Source organism: Protopterus annectens, chromosome 4.part1 (genome assembly GCF_019279795.1).
Source record: "Protopterus annectens isolate FY-2018-M chromosome 4.part1, PAN1.0, whole genome shotgun sequence".
NCBI lineage: Eukaryota > Metazoa > Chordata > Ceratodontiformes > Protopteridae > Protopterus > Protopterus annectens.
The window spans coordinates 624,683,009-624,699,904 of record NC_056734.1 but is presented as its reverse complement, the minus strand read 5'-3'; the positions used below and the strand labels follow the sequence as shown (position 1 = coordinate 624,699,904).

The 16,896-nt window shown below is 41.4% G+C and overlaps 1 protein-coding gene across 1 annotated transcript in view; it reads left to right on the top strand.

Annotated features, from left to right (window-relative positions):
- The window catches only part of LOC122801255 (serine-rich adhesin for platelets-like), a 1,296,546-nt gene that overhangs the window by 563,404 nt on the left and 716,246 nt on the right, over positions 1–16,896 (top strand). The window contains exon 8 of the mRNA XM_044070807.1: positions 10,248–10,373. Coding sequence (XP_043926742.1) covers positions 10,248–10,373 — 126 coding nt within the window. The remainder of the gene's footprint in view (positions 1–10,247; positions 10,374–16,896) is intronic.

Sequence of the window (16,896 nt, the reverse complement as noted above, 5' to 3'; positions counted from 1 at the left end):
GGCCCTCGGGTCCGAGTTTGGTACGCTGGACTTCTTGGCTGGACCCGAGGGTGATGTTTCGGGACCGATGCTTTCGGTTCCGAGCCTCCCTCTCGGTGCTTCGGCTGCGGGACTTCCGTCTACTATCATGGCCCGGAGACTGGGCGCTCCCAGGATTCTGGAGGTCCGGCTTTCAGAGCCATGAGGAGTGCCTTGGCCAAATCCTCTTCGGCCATCTCTCCGGTTTTACCAGCACCTTCCCTGGGCGTGGAGACTGGGTCTTTGGCAGTTCCCCTTTCTGTAGCCAGCGGAGCCCCGAGGCCTGAGGTTACCCCCAGTGGGGGTTCCCGTCTTCCTGAGGGTTCTTCGGAGTCATCTCCAGAGGAACCCCCAAGGAAGAGATCGTGCAAGAGGAAGCACGTGGACTCCCCCGAGTCTATCACATCGGACACGGATATGGATGATGCAGAGGGGTCCCCTAAGTTGTCCTCGGATGATGTCTCCTTTGCAGACATCTTAGAGATCCTCAAACAACGAGGCGGCTGGATGTCCAAAACCCCCCTCTGCGGACGAATCAGTGCTCCTCAAGGCCTTTGGGGCTCAGCCCTCCGCCTCCTGGGTATCTCCGCCCTTCGACGAGCTTCTGGATTTAGTTTGTCGAAGGGCGTGGGAACACCCGGATACTGTGGAACCAGTCCCTTCTCGTCCAAACAAATTCTTATCTGCTCCCCCCGAGAAGGAGTTCCTTACTAAAGGCGTGGCTGTAGATGCCATGGTGGTGGCATCTGCTACACAGCAGGACGTGGCAGAGGCTTCAACGTCCATCCATCCTCCTAATAAGGAGTCTAGGAGTATGGATAGGTGCGGAAGCGCACCCTGACTTCAGCGGCCTTTACCTTAAGGTCTCTGAATTATTTGGCACATTTTACTAGGCTTCAGAGGGATCTGGTCAAGGAGTTGTCAGACTCCCTCTCGGGTAACCTACCTGAGCAGCTGGCCCAGTCCGTCAGCTCTCAGTTGGCTATCCTTACGTCAATTGCTAACTCGTCCATGAGGCTCATATCCTATGCGGCCGAAGGGGCGGGTAGAGCGGCAGGCACAGGCGTGGCTCTACGTAGACAGGCCTGGCTCCGCTTGTGTCAGTTTGCGGAGGCCTTCAAGTCTTCCTTCACGACGCTCCCTTTGATGGGTCCTCATTGTTTGGACCCAAGGTGAAAGACACCCTTACCGCTGTGAGCAAGAGGGAAAACGTTATCTGCCGTAGGGGCCGTTATTCCACTCCCTTTCGGCCTTACCCCAAGGCCAAAGGAGGGAAAATGTGGTTCGGAAATCTCGCAAGTTTTCTCCCAACAGCAGGAAGATTCCCGTCCAGAGGCAGAGGGCGGGAAATTTTTCAGGGAGACGCCGTCCCAGAGGCGGCAGAGGGCCCGCAATTCTGGAGACCGCGAGTCCTTTCGTGGCTCTTCAGCCTCCCACACGACATGAGGGATTGCCCGGCTGTGCTGCTCGAGCCAGTCGGGTGTCGTTGCCAAGCACCTAAAAGCCTGGGAGTCAATCACTCAGGACAGATGGGTGCTTCGGATAATGCCGGAGGTTACACCATCCCATTCAAATACTCACCCCTCCGTCCAAGAGAATCCCGGACCCACCACCCAGTCAAAGGGAAATAGCAGCCGCAGAAGCTTCAAAGCTGCTACAAAAGGAGTCATCCAACCGGTCCCCACAGACCAAATCGGATCAGGAAATTACTCCAGGTTCTTTTAGTGCCAAAAGACAGGGGACCTGAGACCAATATTGGATCTCAGCAGACTGAACCTATCCGTTCAAATCCAAATTCCGAATGGTCACGTTGCAATCCATTCTCCCGTTGTTGGAGAAAGATGTTTGGATGTGCTCCATAGACCTCAAGGACGCCTATTATCACATACCGATACATCAGGCGTCCAGAAGGTATCTGCGCTTCAGCCTGGGAGCCAGTCATTACCAATTTTGTGCTCTGCCCTTTGGTCTCACCACAGCCCCCAGGGTGTTCACAAGTGTTTGGCAGTAGTGACGGCTCACCTAAGGAGCCTTGGATTCCAAGTGTTTCCCTATCTCGACGACTGGCTCCTGACTGCCACCACCAGGCATCTACTTATGGACAACCTCAAAGCCACCATCTCCCTGGGTGTTTCCCTGGGGATTACATTCAATTGGTCAAAGTCAAATGTATTGGCGGACAAATTAAGCAGGACAATTCTCTCTCCTCACGAATGGTCTCTAAACCGCACAGTAGCAGCCCAGGTTTTCAAGAGATGGGGGACGCCGTGCTGCGACCTATTTGCGACTCCACAAAACACCAAGTGCCAAAGGTTCTTCTCCTTGATTCCACATCAGGAAGTACCGGCCATGGATGCTCTAGCTCAACCCTGGCCAACAGGGTTGCTTTATGCTTTTCCTCCAATTCCACTCCTACCCAAAGTCATTCAAAAAGCTTCTCAGCTAAGGTCTTCAATGATTCTGATTGCCCCATACTGGCCTCGTCAGATATGGTTTCCTTACCTGAAAAAGCATGCAGTGGACGATCCGTGGACCTTAGACCTGATCCCGGATTTGCTAATCCATCAGTCGGGACATTGGCATCAGTCCCTTCAATCTCTGAAATTGACAGCTTGGCTCCTCCACTTCCGACCTTAGTCAGAAGTCACACACTAGACCGGAAGTTGTTCACATTTTGTCTTCGGCCCATAAACCCACCACTAACAAATTGTACCTCAGTAAGTGGAAGAGGTTTGCTATCTGGGCTCAACTCAAGGGCTTAGACCCTATCACTGCTCCTGTCCCAGAGGTTTTGAAATTCTTAACATCCCTATTTAATCAGGGATCTTCTGTCTCAACTATTAAAGTTCAACTAGCTGCTATCTCTAAATTCCATGAATCCACGGATCCTCCTTTGATGAGCAGCAGGCTATGCAAAACATTCATTAAAGGTGCGAGTCTGTTAAGACCACCAGTTTTCATCCTGCACCCCGTGGGATCTTGATTTAGTGCTTGGCGCATTAACATCTGTCCTTTTGAACCGGCTGCTACATGCGAATTAAAATATCTGTCATGGAAAACGGCATTCTTAGTGGCTATTACTTCAGCAAGAAGAGTTTCAGAGCTTCAAGCCCTGTCTATTAAACCACCATATCTGATTTTCCACAAAGATAGAGTATCTCTTAGGCCTAATCCATCCTTTGTCCCAAAGGTCTGCTCTAGTTTCTGTCTTCAACAATCTCTAGAACTACCAGTTTTCTTTCCAAAATTCTCTAATGAGGCAGAATACACTCTCCATAAATTGGATGTTCACAGGCAATTACGTTTCTATTTAGACAGGACTCAGCAACTTCGTAAGTCAGACCAGTTGTTTGTGTCCTTCTCAGATAATAAATTGGGCCAAACCATCACAAAAGCTACAATCTCAAAATGGATCAGAGATTGCATAACTCAGGCCTATTCTTCTTCAAATAAGCAACTTGCATCATCTATCAAAGCTCATTCTACCAGAGCTATGGCTACTTCTATAGCTTTTCATTCCAAGCTCGCTATTTCGGAAATTTGTGCTGCGGCTACTTGGTCCAACCCGCACACTTTCATTTCCCACTACAAATTGGATGTGGCATCTAAAGGACGAGCTTCATTTGGTTCCACGGTACTCAGGAGTGTTTTCCAGTGAGCCACCCAGGATTCAGGTGCTAGGGGCTGTCCCATCATTCAGAATGTAGGCGAGATAGGATCACATAACATCTTTTAGTTATGTACTCACCATAACTTCAGATGTTTGGGATCCATCTCGCACATTCCTGATACCCACCCTCCTTCCCCCTGCCTTGCAGATCAGAAGAGATTGAACGGTTTTGAGCTCTACTGTTTTTATCTTGTTTCATCTGACGATGTTATATAAGCAGGGTATGCATGTGTGCATGTATGCGGACAAACTAGATCTGGGGGAATGGTAGTGGTGCATCCTGGGATATAATAAGCTCAGCCAATAAGAGACTTCGCTCTTTGGCATAAGCGTGCCGAGTCGGAGCCGAGGTATCGGCTCCGAACCCATCATTCAGAATGTAGGCGAGATGGATCCCAAACATCTGAAGTTATGGTGAGTACATAACTAAAAGTTCATCACCATCAAGCCATTTGTCAGACAGAATTCTAGAATTGACTGTCCTCCTTTATTTTCATTACCTCATCCATGTAGACCCAGGCAGTCCTCATATTCTGTCCTGGCATGAGCATTCAGGTCCCCCATTATCGACACCAACTCATGTTGTCCTGCCTTACCTAGTAGGTCCTGCAACTACTACTTGAATGCATGCATATCTTTGTTTTCACAACCCTGTCATGGGACATAAGCTGAGATTGAATACTGCCCTGTATCTAGACTGGAATCTGATGCTATGAGCCTATTAGTAATTTTGATGGTATCTTGGTCTTCAGAAGAGTCTCCCTCACCTCCATTCCCACACAGTTTCGAGGATGTTTTCCCACTGAGTAGTAGACTCTAGATCCCATGCTAAATGGCTTTGCTGCACTGTCTTTCCATTTTGTCTTCTGGGTACACAGGATGTCCAGCCTCATCCTTACCATCATGTCATCCACTTCAAAACTGCTTCCTGCCAGTGAATCTATATTAAGTGCAGCAATTATTAGCTTGTTTTACTGGTTGATTGGTTTTGCATGCAGCTGTCACTCAACAGAGCTATCCCAGATAACCTAAGCTGGCTATAGCCATAATTAACATGTCAAAACTTTTAATGGAATTGATGCTTCACAGTTCTCACATTTATTCATTTTGTATTGCTGCCTTCCTCCTCCTTGATGATCTCAATTTCTCAGCACTAGTTTCTAGTTCAAATCCAAGGTACTGCTGATTCATGTAAGCCTCTGTTTTTTTTCTGTTGCTCGAGCATTGAGGAACAGTAGAGGAACAGAATAAGAGAGGATTTTCTACCTCCCAAAAAGTGATCAGTTTTGGTAGAAATTGTTCTGATGGCAAGTCTACAGATGGGGCCACTGCACAAGATAATCTCAGGCTATGGGCAGATTTGGGATGTATGTTTTATGTCCACCAACTAACACACACATTTTACTTTCAATAGGACGTGAGTGATTAGCTACAGCATGTTGTGGAAAAGATGCTGGTGGATGGTCTACTGAAACAAAAGATAAAAGCAGAGCTATCTACTTTATTAACTTTTAGCAACCTTATGGTCCATGTGACATATAATGGAGTCAATGAGCAACTAAATATTTGGCATTGATACTTGTTGGAATTACTAGCTCTTATTCACTGATGATACAGGCATGACCTTTTTATAAATTGTCCCCTTATGGAACCCCTTTTGCTTGGTCCAGAAGTTAGACAGGACAGTTTCAAGAAATGAAAGAACAAACACAGACTGTTACAGCTGTAGGCGTAAGTTTTCATCTCGCACAGCAGTACAGTTTGGTGGAGATGCAGAAGAACTAGCATTAAGTGAAATTTCATTGGGGTCCATAACAAAAACATCAGGAGGCTGTTGGGAAGGGATCCATCTGTCATCCTGAATCTTAGCAAGGCTGCAGGTCCAGCAGTCAGTACTCTTCTCATTCCTCAGGAGCCCATAGTTGGCCTCAGGGTGGGTAGCTACAATCCTGATGTCTCTTTGAACAGAGAGCAAGATTCTCCTTCTACTTTCCAGCATGGATACAGATTTTTAGGGACAGGTGGGCCAGGGAGATTTTTCATTCCTTTTCACACCTACCCTCAAATTCCATCCTTACCATTGTCGGACATTTCACCTTTCTAGAAAATAGTGACATATAAGGAGGTGCAGATGCTGCTTGGGAAATGAGCCATTGAAGATACCATAAAGGCTTAGGATGTTATTCCAGATTATTTTTTTGTGTCAAAGATGACCAATGTCCTGTGGCTGATAGTGATGTTCGTTGATCTGTATAATTTGATTCAGACTCATCTTTCAGGTTGTCATAGTTTGATCTGTCCTACCACAGCTGTCAGGAGGAGACTTTGTGTTCTTTGGACCTCCAAGATAAATGACTGCCTTCATATCAGAGTTCACAGGAAATCTAGGGAGGTTTTATTCTTTCTGTTTGGGGCCAACACAACCAAATCATAACTCTCCTGTTTGGTCTCCTCTGCCCCTTGTGTGTTCACCATTTCCACTGTGAATAATAGAGACTTGAATGATAGCATAGTAGTTCTTGATCCAAACTGATTGAGAGCAGCTCTACCTAGCTAATGTTTTGTTGCACTCATCAAAAAATTTTTGTGCACAGGGGCAAGTCCTGCCTGTACCCCCACAACACTATTTATATATTATAACTGATTAGCCACAGACAAGTGGAAAAAGGAGAAAATCACCAGTGCAGAGGATAGTCTGTCATAAACATCAGTGTATCAGTACATTGTTTAAAGCAGGACAAAAGAATAGTAATGTTTAGGAAACCTGACTGGGAAGTTAGAACCTTGTTTGCTCAGTGGTAGGGAAGTCAGGTTCATTGGTTGTATGTCTGCAGTGGCAGCCCATGTCAGACTGTAGGATCTAAAGTGCTTACACAAGTGTATGAATGTCTTTGTTGCCACCAAATCAGGACATCATCCTTCAATGTAAGAAATATCTGCTCAATCTGTTTATCTCTCTGTGCATCATAAGTCTCAAGAAATCCCATCTTCAACTGGTTTAATGGCTAGTATTCATAGAATGTTCCCAAGATGCAACCATATAATATGCCATCTTGAGTCATATTCTTTTATCTGTTGATAGCTCTCATTCTGTTCTGTCAGAATTCTGTCGCAAGATGATGGATGTCATGGCATCATCAGTTTTTCTGATCCCACATGCTGGGCTTCTCTTGTGTCCCTCAATGGACAATCCATGGGTCTCCTGTTGGTGTCCATTTATTTAGGATTCTTTAGAAGATTTCATGAATCTTATCCAATAAGTAGAGCTTAAGAGTCTGTTCTTCATTCTATTCAAGTTTGAAAAAGTTTGTCACTCTCATTTAGCTTGGTTGTTAGATTGCACAGCTGTCTTGGCAGTGATCCCCTTTCAGCTTCATCCCTGCTATCAGCAGTAGGTGTAGACATTTCTGCCCCAGGATAGAGGGCATACTTCACTGAGCAGACTGTGCAAAGCAACTGGATGTCTCACAAGATCATCTGTGCATCCGTGTCATGAAAATCAGGACATTTCTTCTGCCCCTTTTTGCCATTTATGGACTATCTACTCACAGGTGTGATTTCCATCCAGTCAAACAGTATGGTTGTAACCTGTTACAAAAGTAAGTAGGACAGAACATGTTACCAGTTATCTATTTTGGCATTTCTGGACAATCTACTCACAGGGGTGATTTCCATGTAGTCAAACAATATGGCTGTAGTCCTGTACATAAGCAAGAAGGACAGAACATGTTACCAGTTGTCAAGTGGCTGTGAGGGTCTGGCAGTGGGCCATCCCATCCCAATACTCTCTGCCTCCATTGCACATTCTAGAGTAGGCTTACTACATAGTAGATAGACTGCCCTGATATCTTAATACCTCTTGAATGGCAAGATATTCAGATGGTAGCCAAGAAGATTTTTTTCTTCTTTGTGGTCTCCCATTCTGTGATCTTGTCGCATCTCTAACTAACACCAGATGCAACAGCAACTTTTTTTCTTTCTGATATCCATTTTGATGGACAGAGGGTGCTGTGGGCACATCTTTTGACAAATGGTGATTTATGCTTTCTTTTTCCACTACTAATGAGAATCATTGCCAGTGATATAATGCACAAGAAAATATAATCCTTGTAGTCTCTTTCTGACTTAGAATAGCCTTAGTTTCCTTTCTTCTGTGAAAGCATCTTAGCCTCTTGATTTCCAAGAGTCAGCCTACTTGAAGTGTGAAACAATATACAGCAAGTCCTGAAACTGCAAGAAATTATCTTTATAAAATAACAGAGTAGTTTGAAACTTGTTATTAAACACTAAATGTGTTTTTTTCAGGTATAAACCCACTTAACCCCCCCCCACACACACAGCTACCTATCTATCCTACATCTGAGATTGCTCTTCCTCAGAGAAGATGGATTTCCAACAGAAACATTAAATAGTTTCCCCTGGATTGCGACTAATGTGAATGTGTATTTAACTCTACAAGGCCTGTATGTCTAATACTTTTATATTTGTACAGCAATACTAGTTAACATCTGTATTTCTGTTGCATACAATTTGTACATAATTATCAGATTTACTACATAATGTTTTCAATGTCTACTGTATAAAGCTTGTACACGACTGCCTGATGTCCTTCATGTGTGTTTACAATGTACATTCATGTTAATGGAGCTTTTTTCCCTGGGTCCCTGCTGAAAAGGGGTTCAGTACCCAGTCGGACTTTCCTGGTGAACAAATGCAAATAAATACGGTCGGGGGAGGGGGTTAGCATCAGTAAGTTGAACTTGTGACCTGTTGGATCCCCCATCAACTTTGCACTTGACAAAGGTGTAGGGGAAGTCTGGTTTCCCATATGGAAATTGTGCTACTGAAGGTTAACACATCTTTACTGCTAGTTTGTCACGGAATTTAATGTAAATCATTTAATTAATCATCCGTCTTCTTCTTTTTTCAGACTGCTCTAGTCATGTTGAATATATGCTTTATTGTATTGATGTGAAAAGACAGCGTAGATTTTGTATGAACAAGACTATGTAATTTAGAAGTTACACTCTTCTTTGTTTCATGTAAACTGGGCATTTTCTGTTGGTAATATATTTTTCATGATAAGTGTGCTAGAGCTTAACCTGGCCTTCCAAAGGTGTACTTTATTTACTAGGCCATTTGGTACTTCTGCAGACTTTCTGTAATGCTATATTAGATATCTGAGCAATGAAAACTTGATTTCTGTGATTTGTGAAACACTGTAATCTAGACTTCATTTCCAGTTGTTTTTTGAAGCTGTTGTCTTCAGGGATATGCTCCCTTGTGAGTGGCCACCAAGCAGGTTTGTGAGCTAGGGACTCTGTTGTAGTGGTTATCAACAATTAACTTCTTTTTGTTAGATCCAAAAGATATGTACAACCTATAATGACAGAGTTCAAGAAGCAGTTCCTCCTTCAGTAACTCACAGTTCCTTAATTTCTCGCCTTACATCTCCTGTCTTTTTGCCTCTTTTTTTCCCTTCCTCAGCTTTCACACTGACTTTACAACTAGAGAGAGAAGGATATGTGGTATATGATAGGAAGGAGAGGGGTTTCTGGCAGCCTGGGTAGGTTTTATCATCCCAATGGTCATAATGGTTGTAACATAAGTCAAAGTGGTTACTAAGGATCGATCATTTTTTAAGACCTGTTTTGGTAAGTTCAAAGCATTCATCTTGACTACCTTTCATCTAGTAGAGAACATAACTTCTTTGACTAAAACATAGTGTCCTGTTGCCTTGCTCACTCCATTGGCACCAAAAAGCTAATGGGTGCATGACCACTATGGTTAAAGGACAGTCTGCCAGGAGGGCAGATGCATCTAATGATTAATGCATAAATGTGTCCACTGCAGACTGTAGAGGTCATTCTCGAAGATCAGTCTATGTGATTAGTACTTACACTGTGTTCATCTTTTCCGAGTACTCTAATTGTTGATAGTTTTGCCTTTAAAATGGGGTAGAAGTGTTTTGTGTTTTGTGACTTTGATTTAGATATAGACAGTGCAGGGACAGTAGGGAGCTTGGATTTATGTTCCATTACTACCTTGTAGTATAGTTTAAGGAGTGTGCTGCACTCCAAACTATGCTGTTATTGGGATGAGACGTTAAGCCAAGTCACATATACATGAGTTGTTGGCAACTCAGATGGATGTAAAACATCCCATGGCAGTTTATCAGTGAAAAAAGTGGTGCTTTGTTTGCAACACTCAACTCTTTTTCACAGTGCTTTTACAGGTATATACAGAACAAAAAGAGAGGTGAGAAAATATCCATTTTTTTCCCTGGCCAATTTTCTCCTGATTAATATGAATACCACTTCATGACTCCCTGAAAATAGGCCACAGGCCTAGTGGGACTTACCCTGTTAACAAAGCATAAACACACATGCCAGTAGAGACCACTCTGCAAAATAGGATGTAGTTGGCAATGCAGCTGGAAATGGAGACTTGTCTGCATGGTAAATGCTGTTGTGGTAGTTAAGAAAGTGTATTAACATGTAGTTTCTATGTTTGAATGACTAATGTCATTTGTGCTAATGGACATTCCATTACTTTACAGGAATTACCCTATCTAGTTCTTCATTGATTTGCTCTGATTTGGATGCATTTGCTTATTATTCATCAAGCAGTAGCACATTGGATACTTGCCTGTCACCAGAAATTTTCAGAGGATCCGAAAGCTTGGGTATGTATTTTTCCAGAGACTGAAATTTTACAGTAATAACAGATGCTGATTTTTTGCAGTTTTGCTACAGTAAGGGTTTGGAGTTTACTTCATTTAAGATTTTTGCAGCAGGAAATTTATGCAATATTGACTCAAGTCTTGAGAACTGCTTAGACAAAACTTTCTGGCAGATATTTGGCTAGAGGCTGTCCTGTTTGTGGACGTCACTTTAACATGTTTTGGTAAATGTAAAAATATATATACTATTTTTGGTATCCAAGTTATCTAACTGGATTTTGGACAATTTTCAGTGGAGAACCTAGGAGAGAAGCTCTGAAGAAATGCACAGGGTTATAAAAGGCCATAAGGGAATTTATGCAACAGCTTCTGCACACACAAGTAATGTAGTACATAATATGTATAAGATATTATACAGAAATTGCTCTAGATCATACACATTGTATTTATTAACTACTTTAGGGTTTTAACGAGTGACATGGAACATAGCTTGTGTTCACACAAGAAATATAAAATATGCATGTTTGAAAGTAGTTTGTGAAAAACAGTCTTAAAAAGAAAGACATTTATGTTTAGACAAGCTTTTCAGAGATTATGCTTGATGTTGACAGAGTGGAGGTGAGTATAAATTCTGATGGAGAGCAAAGTTTTTGAATTTTGGAATGTAGCTTGATAATTGCATTTTTCTTCTATGACAGGAACTGAATTTGACTAAGTGAGCTATTGTTAATATGGCAAAGAGGGGTCATTATACAATTTTATGGAACCAAGTTTGTTATAGTCCATTGAGTTTAGGTAGGGACTTATTGTTAAGCAGGAGGAGGTCTTCCCATTTCCTTTTTGTATAGTCCTGAACTAGAATGATGATATAAGGGGAGGGAATCAGCTGTAATAGAGGGAAATTAGATTGGGTAAGGTGATTGAGGACAATTTGTAGACTCTGTAAGAAAATCATATGGGTTAAGAAGGCCAAACTGGTATAGAATTTCTCCCTGTTAACTGGTGAATTTACCTTCAGAAATGTTTGAGTCTTCGTATAAGAAACATTTTCCTTTATTTAGTGAAAGTAGCTTTATATCTTTGCATGACCTTTGGTAAGGTTGTGCAGCAGGACACATTTGTTCCAAATTTCAGAATTCTGTTCTGTTTTCCTTGTGCTAGGTCCCCCAGAGTTTAAGTAGAGATGTAGTACTTTAACAGATTCCAAGTTATATAAGCACCACAGTAAAAATACTTTATTGCTGGTGCCATAATAAGTCAGTTTTAGCATGTTTTTCAGAAGTGGTATGAAACAGTTGAAAAAAAAAATTTTCCTCTTGTCTGTGACACCAGTGGGGTAATTAGCTCTACTTGCCAAATAATTACCCTGAGGATTTCCATTAAAATGAATGGGAAATCGCACCCAGGAGTGGAAAATGATGCTGTTCATTACCATGACTTCTCTTGTACTCCTGTAACGTAGTAACAAGACATCCAAAGCCAACCCATATGCTGTTACTGTCTCCTAGCAGCCAATCTCAGTACTCTCTCTGCCCAGTCTCTAGTAATTTTCCCTGATTTTCAGGGATGGTTTTCTCTTACCAGTCATGTTTTTAAATATACTATTAGGCAACCAGATTCATCTATAGTTTTTTTTGGTCATTATTACAGAGATTGGTCTGAGGATTGAATTATTGTAGCAAGTTAAAATACATTTCTGCATCTATTATTTGTTGCACTCTTGCTGCTCATACACCACATATGATCACTAGAAATTGTTGTGCAGTGGAGGTCATCTGTAGATCAAACCTGACAGAAGTTAAATGGTAACAGCACAACATCCATAATGTCAGACTGGCAGTGAATGACTCTGAACCAATATATATAAATAGTCTTATCTCAGTTTCCCTTTGAGGTTTTATTTAACTGTATAATTATCCTTCTTTATCATATAGATTTGCCATGACAATTTATACTGTTTGACCTGTTTGACCCATGTAGGTGGACTGGTCTACTGATCCTTTTCAGCAATGACCCAGGCTCAAGGAGTAGAGCATAAAACGCAACTAAGTAATATTGTAAAACTGAGAAAAGTATTAATTTGAACATAACTTTATAAAGATTTTTGAATAAATATGTACACATTTGTTCTTTCTTTTTTATTACTATCTAATATCAGAGGGGTGCACAGAAGATGGCTGTCCTTTGGGGTAGGGAGGCAGGTTGTGTGAAAACACAGGGCATTTACACAATGTGGCTTGACTAAGGACAGTGTATGTGTTAATGCATAGTAAGCTGAAATTCATTACTGAAGCCACTGTGCATTTTTCTCTTTGTTCACAGTCATATATCAGAAAGATGCTTAGGAAGTATCTATCTTGTTTGGGATGGGGTGGGCTTTGGTTGAAAACTGAGGGCAGTTAAATCATCCATGTGAAACAACTTTTTTGGTGGGGAAGATTGTCTGATGGTTCAAGTGCCTTACTGAGTAATTATTTCATTTTCTTCATGATCAAGTGTCCTAGATGTTCATAGAAGATGACTACTTTTTCAGAGTCTGGGGGAGGAGATAATTTTTATGTGAAACTATGATAACTTGTAGTATCACTGTGGAATAAAATGATTTAGCTTGTCAGGTAGGAAGTGTACTGTGGGGCATTATGGCTTTCATTTTTATCTCTGGGTGACATCAGAAGTGTACAGAATGTGGCTACATTTTTGGTGTAGGTTGTTTGATAAAGAAAAGAGCAGCTGCAGAATCACAGTCACATGACTGGTGATATGGCTTGCTGGAAGAGTAATGTGGCTGCTACATGCATGTGACTTTGTAGTCAAATGTGGTGTACCCTCTCAAAAAGGGCACATTCCACTGGGATAGTATGTGTACAAAAAGAGCTGAAGCTAGTTGGTGTTGTATTAGAACATCATTTAGGAAAACCCTTATTTTTGCTAAGTTGTTGCCTTATAATTTCACAGCCTCCATAATGGAGATGTCTTCAGATTCTGTTCAGAACAATGCCCATTTTTACTTTTTCTCATGGGGGAAGATGAATATATAATGTGTAAAATTTTAAATGTAGTATGTTTTCATAACATAAGAATGAAAATCGCTATTTGTTCCTGAAGGTTTTGCATTCTAGCATTAGAAATACAGCAAGATGAAAAAATGGAAAAGCGTTGTAAGGAATTATGGCTTAGCACTGCAAGGTTCAGAGTGCAGTAGTTTTGCTACCTTTGCACATAAAAGCACAGTCTGACTACAGTTTATTTGTGTGCAAGATAACCAAGCTCCTTTATACCCAATTTCTATTAGGTGTGAGTATTCATTTTCTACCGAAGGTGGCTTTATATCCAAGCATGTTATAAAAATTCTCTCTCTTTTTTTTAATTTTTTTTATTGTGAACTCCCTTAGAAAAGTTGCAGTATGACCTCATATATAGCCAATAAATTGAATGTTTCAGACTGCTTTTATTGACATACCTCTGTACGTGATTGCCATGTAGGGGTTATATGATCTTTTCCCAAGTCTTCATGAAAGTAATGTCTTGAATGTATGTACAGAAAGTTTTCATTAGACTAGGAGTAAAAAAAATGAATTCACCAGACAAGGCAACATCTCTTATACATATAGGTTGAGATCTGTACACTGTGTTCTGAATAAGGCATTGCGCTGCTATGTATATCTGGACTGAGATACAATGAAATCCTTGGACAGAATAGCTTTCTTGTGTGTGCATTGTAACCAAGTATCTCATATTAAAATTCTTTGATATTTGTGTTGTAAACTGCATTAGGGAAGCTGAAATGTGGATTGTCTTAAATACTGTTAGTAATTTGAGTATTGTGAGGGGCTTCTGTTGTCAAATCTGATTCTGATCTCTTCTCCCAAAGTCTGGTAAAACTAATGTCCAGAATACAAGTACACTAAGTTTATATTATTTCAGCAGTAAAGAAAAATACAGTCTACAGTAGACTCCCTCTTATCCTCCTTTATAACCAGCCATCAAATTTCTGCTGTAGCCCTAGCAAAAGAGAACAGAGAAGAACAAACACTCCTGCCTTCTCTGGGCTAAATAACAACAGACATTTGAGTTTTAGGCTTCATATTCATTAGAAAAATGCATACGAACACAGACCCTGCTATTCTAGCTGATTTATAACCTATAAATGCTATTTTGTATGCTTTTTCTGATTAACCAGCCATTCTCTTATCCAGCCTAAGGTCCGGTCCCAGTGAGTCCAGATAAGAGGGATTCTACTGTACATTTGATCATAAAAATTTTATAAATATACATTTTTTATTTGCATCACATTTTCATGACAGTGCCTTACTTTCAAACAATTAAAGTGGTGTGGTCAGGTTCATTATGTGGCACTTATATTGCTGAAAGTAGAAGTATCAGTTATAAGTATTAATCTCTACCACAACCCCTGCACCCTGCCCGACTCCCTCAGTAATCACCTCCCCATTCACATCCAAAGGCACTCTCTTCCTATACCTAGATCCCATCTGTACCGGGACTGTCATAAACTATCGTTGTTTGATAAAGTTTCTTTTAATCATAAACTAGCATCCATTAACTGGTCCTTTCTTCATTACCTCCCCCTTAGTGAAGCAGTGGAGACCTTTAACCAGACTTTCCTCAACATCTTAGACTCACTTCCACCCCAGAGAAAAATCAGGATTAAAGCCAACCACACTCCTTGTTTAACAAAAGAGAGATGCTCCCTCGTACACAAAAGGGATAGTATCTGGAAAGCCTGGCAGAAAACCAAATCCCCTACCCTACTAGAAAGCTACAAGGAAACTAGGAACTATACCAAAAAACGTATTTATCAAGATAAGAAAAAGTTTTACAATGCAGCTCAAACCAGTCATCTCTCCAACCCCCCCCCAAAATTCTGGTCCACCATCAATAATATCCTACACCCCGGTAACCCCTTTACCCCAGACCCCTTCCCTAATAACTTACCACTACTGACTGCCACCCTACTCAATAACTACTTCGTAGACACCATCCATGAACTAACTCACCCAGACCATAACTTCAGTCCACCCAATCCCCCCTTCTACCAATACTAACAAAACCCCTTTCTCTCTTAAACATGTTCCCACATCCTGTATCAAATCACTTCTTCACAAGCTTAAACCTGGCTTCCCATCTGCTGATAAACTACCCCCCCCCTTCTCAAACTTGCTGCTGACTCCATAGCTCTTCCCATCTGCATACTAATAAATATATCTATTCTAGAAAGCACAGTGCCTAACATCTGGAAGTCCTTCTATACCATACCACTGCACAAAGGAGGTAACTCCATAGACCCTAATAACTTCCGACCAATAGCCATCCTATCTCCTCTCTCTCAAATTCTAGAAAAGTGGATCTACTCTCTCCTTAAATACCGAATACAGGAAAACCTCTTAATCCCTACTCAGCATGGTTTCCAACCTAACCACAGCACTGCTACTGCCCTCTTATCTTTTACTCATACAGTTGCTGAAGCCAGAGACAAAAAAACAACTTGTATCCTGTCTCTTCCTTGACCTATCTGAAGCATTTAATACTGTGTCTCACTATAAACTACTAACACAACTAACTGAACTTAACCTCACTTCTTCCACTGTGCAGTGGTTCTCCAGCTACCATTCTAATAGACAACAATCTGTCCAATGGCTCACTTCATGCTCACCTTTCTTACCTATAAAAACAGGGGTCCCCCAGAGCTCTATCCGAGGCCCCCTACTATTTAATATCTTTACCAACAATCTTTACTCTGCTTGCAACCACTCTACCCTTATCCAATACACAGATGACTCAACTCTCATTACATCCTCCAATAAATATGTCTGATCTTCTTTCTCTTACACAAAACACCTTCTACTCCATCGAAAAATGGCTTAACGAAAAACAGCTAATCCTAAACCCTAAGAAAACTAAACTCTTCCTCTTCCTACCTAATTCACTCTCATACAATAAATTCTCCTCCTCCATCCACTCACTAGATAATACCATCATCAAAGTAAACCCAGCCACATACAAAACCCCTCGGCGCCATTATTGATGATCTGCTTAAATCTGACCAGCATATTCATCTGTGTATTTAAAAGACATACCAAAAATTAGGGTTATTGTAACAAAAAATATCTTACTCCTGAGGCCAAACTATCCCTAGCTGTAGCATTCATACTACTAGGCCTTCGTTATGCGGCTCTCCATCCTCTCAAACCTACAATCCTCATTCATCAATAAACTTTATCAAACTTACAATAAAATTGCCAGATTTACAACAAGCCAGTCTTACAAATCTCACCATTGTATTGTATTAAAACAACTGCAATGACAAGAATTCCCCCACCAACTTCTCATATCATAACTACAAATCACCCACTCAATCCTATACAAACCTACTGCCTGCCTCTCCCTCTCTTCTCTTGTATCCCTCTCCACCACCACCAGACCACTCAGAAGCCCTGACCAACAACTCATTGTCATACATAAACCAAACAGAAACATAGGCAAACTTCTTTATGACCATAATGTGTCT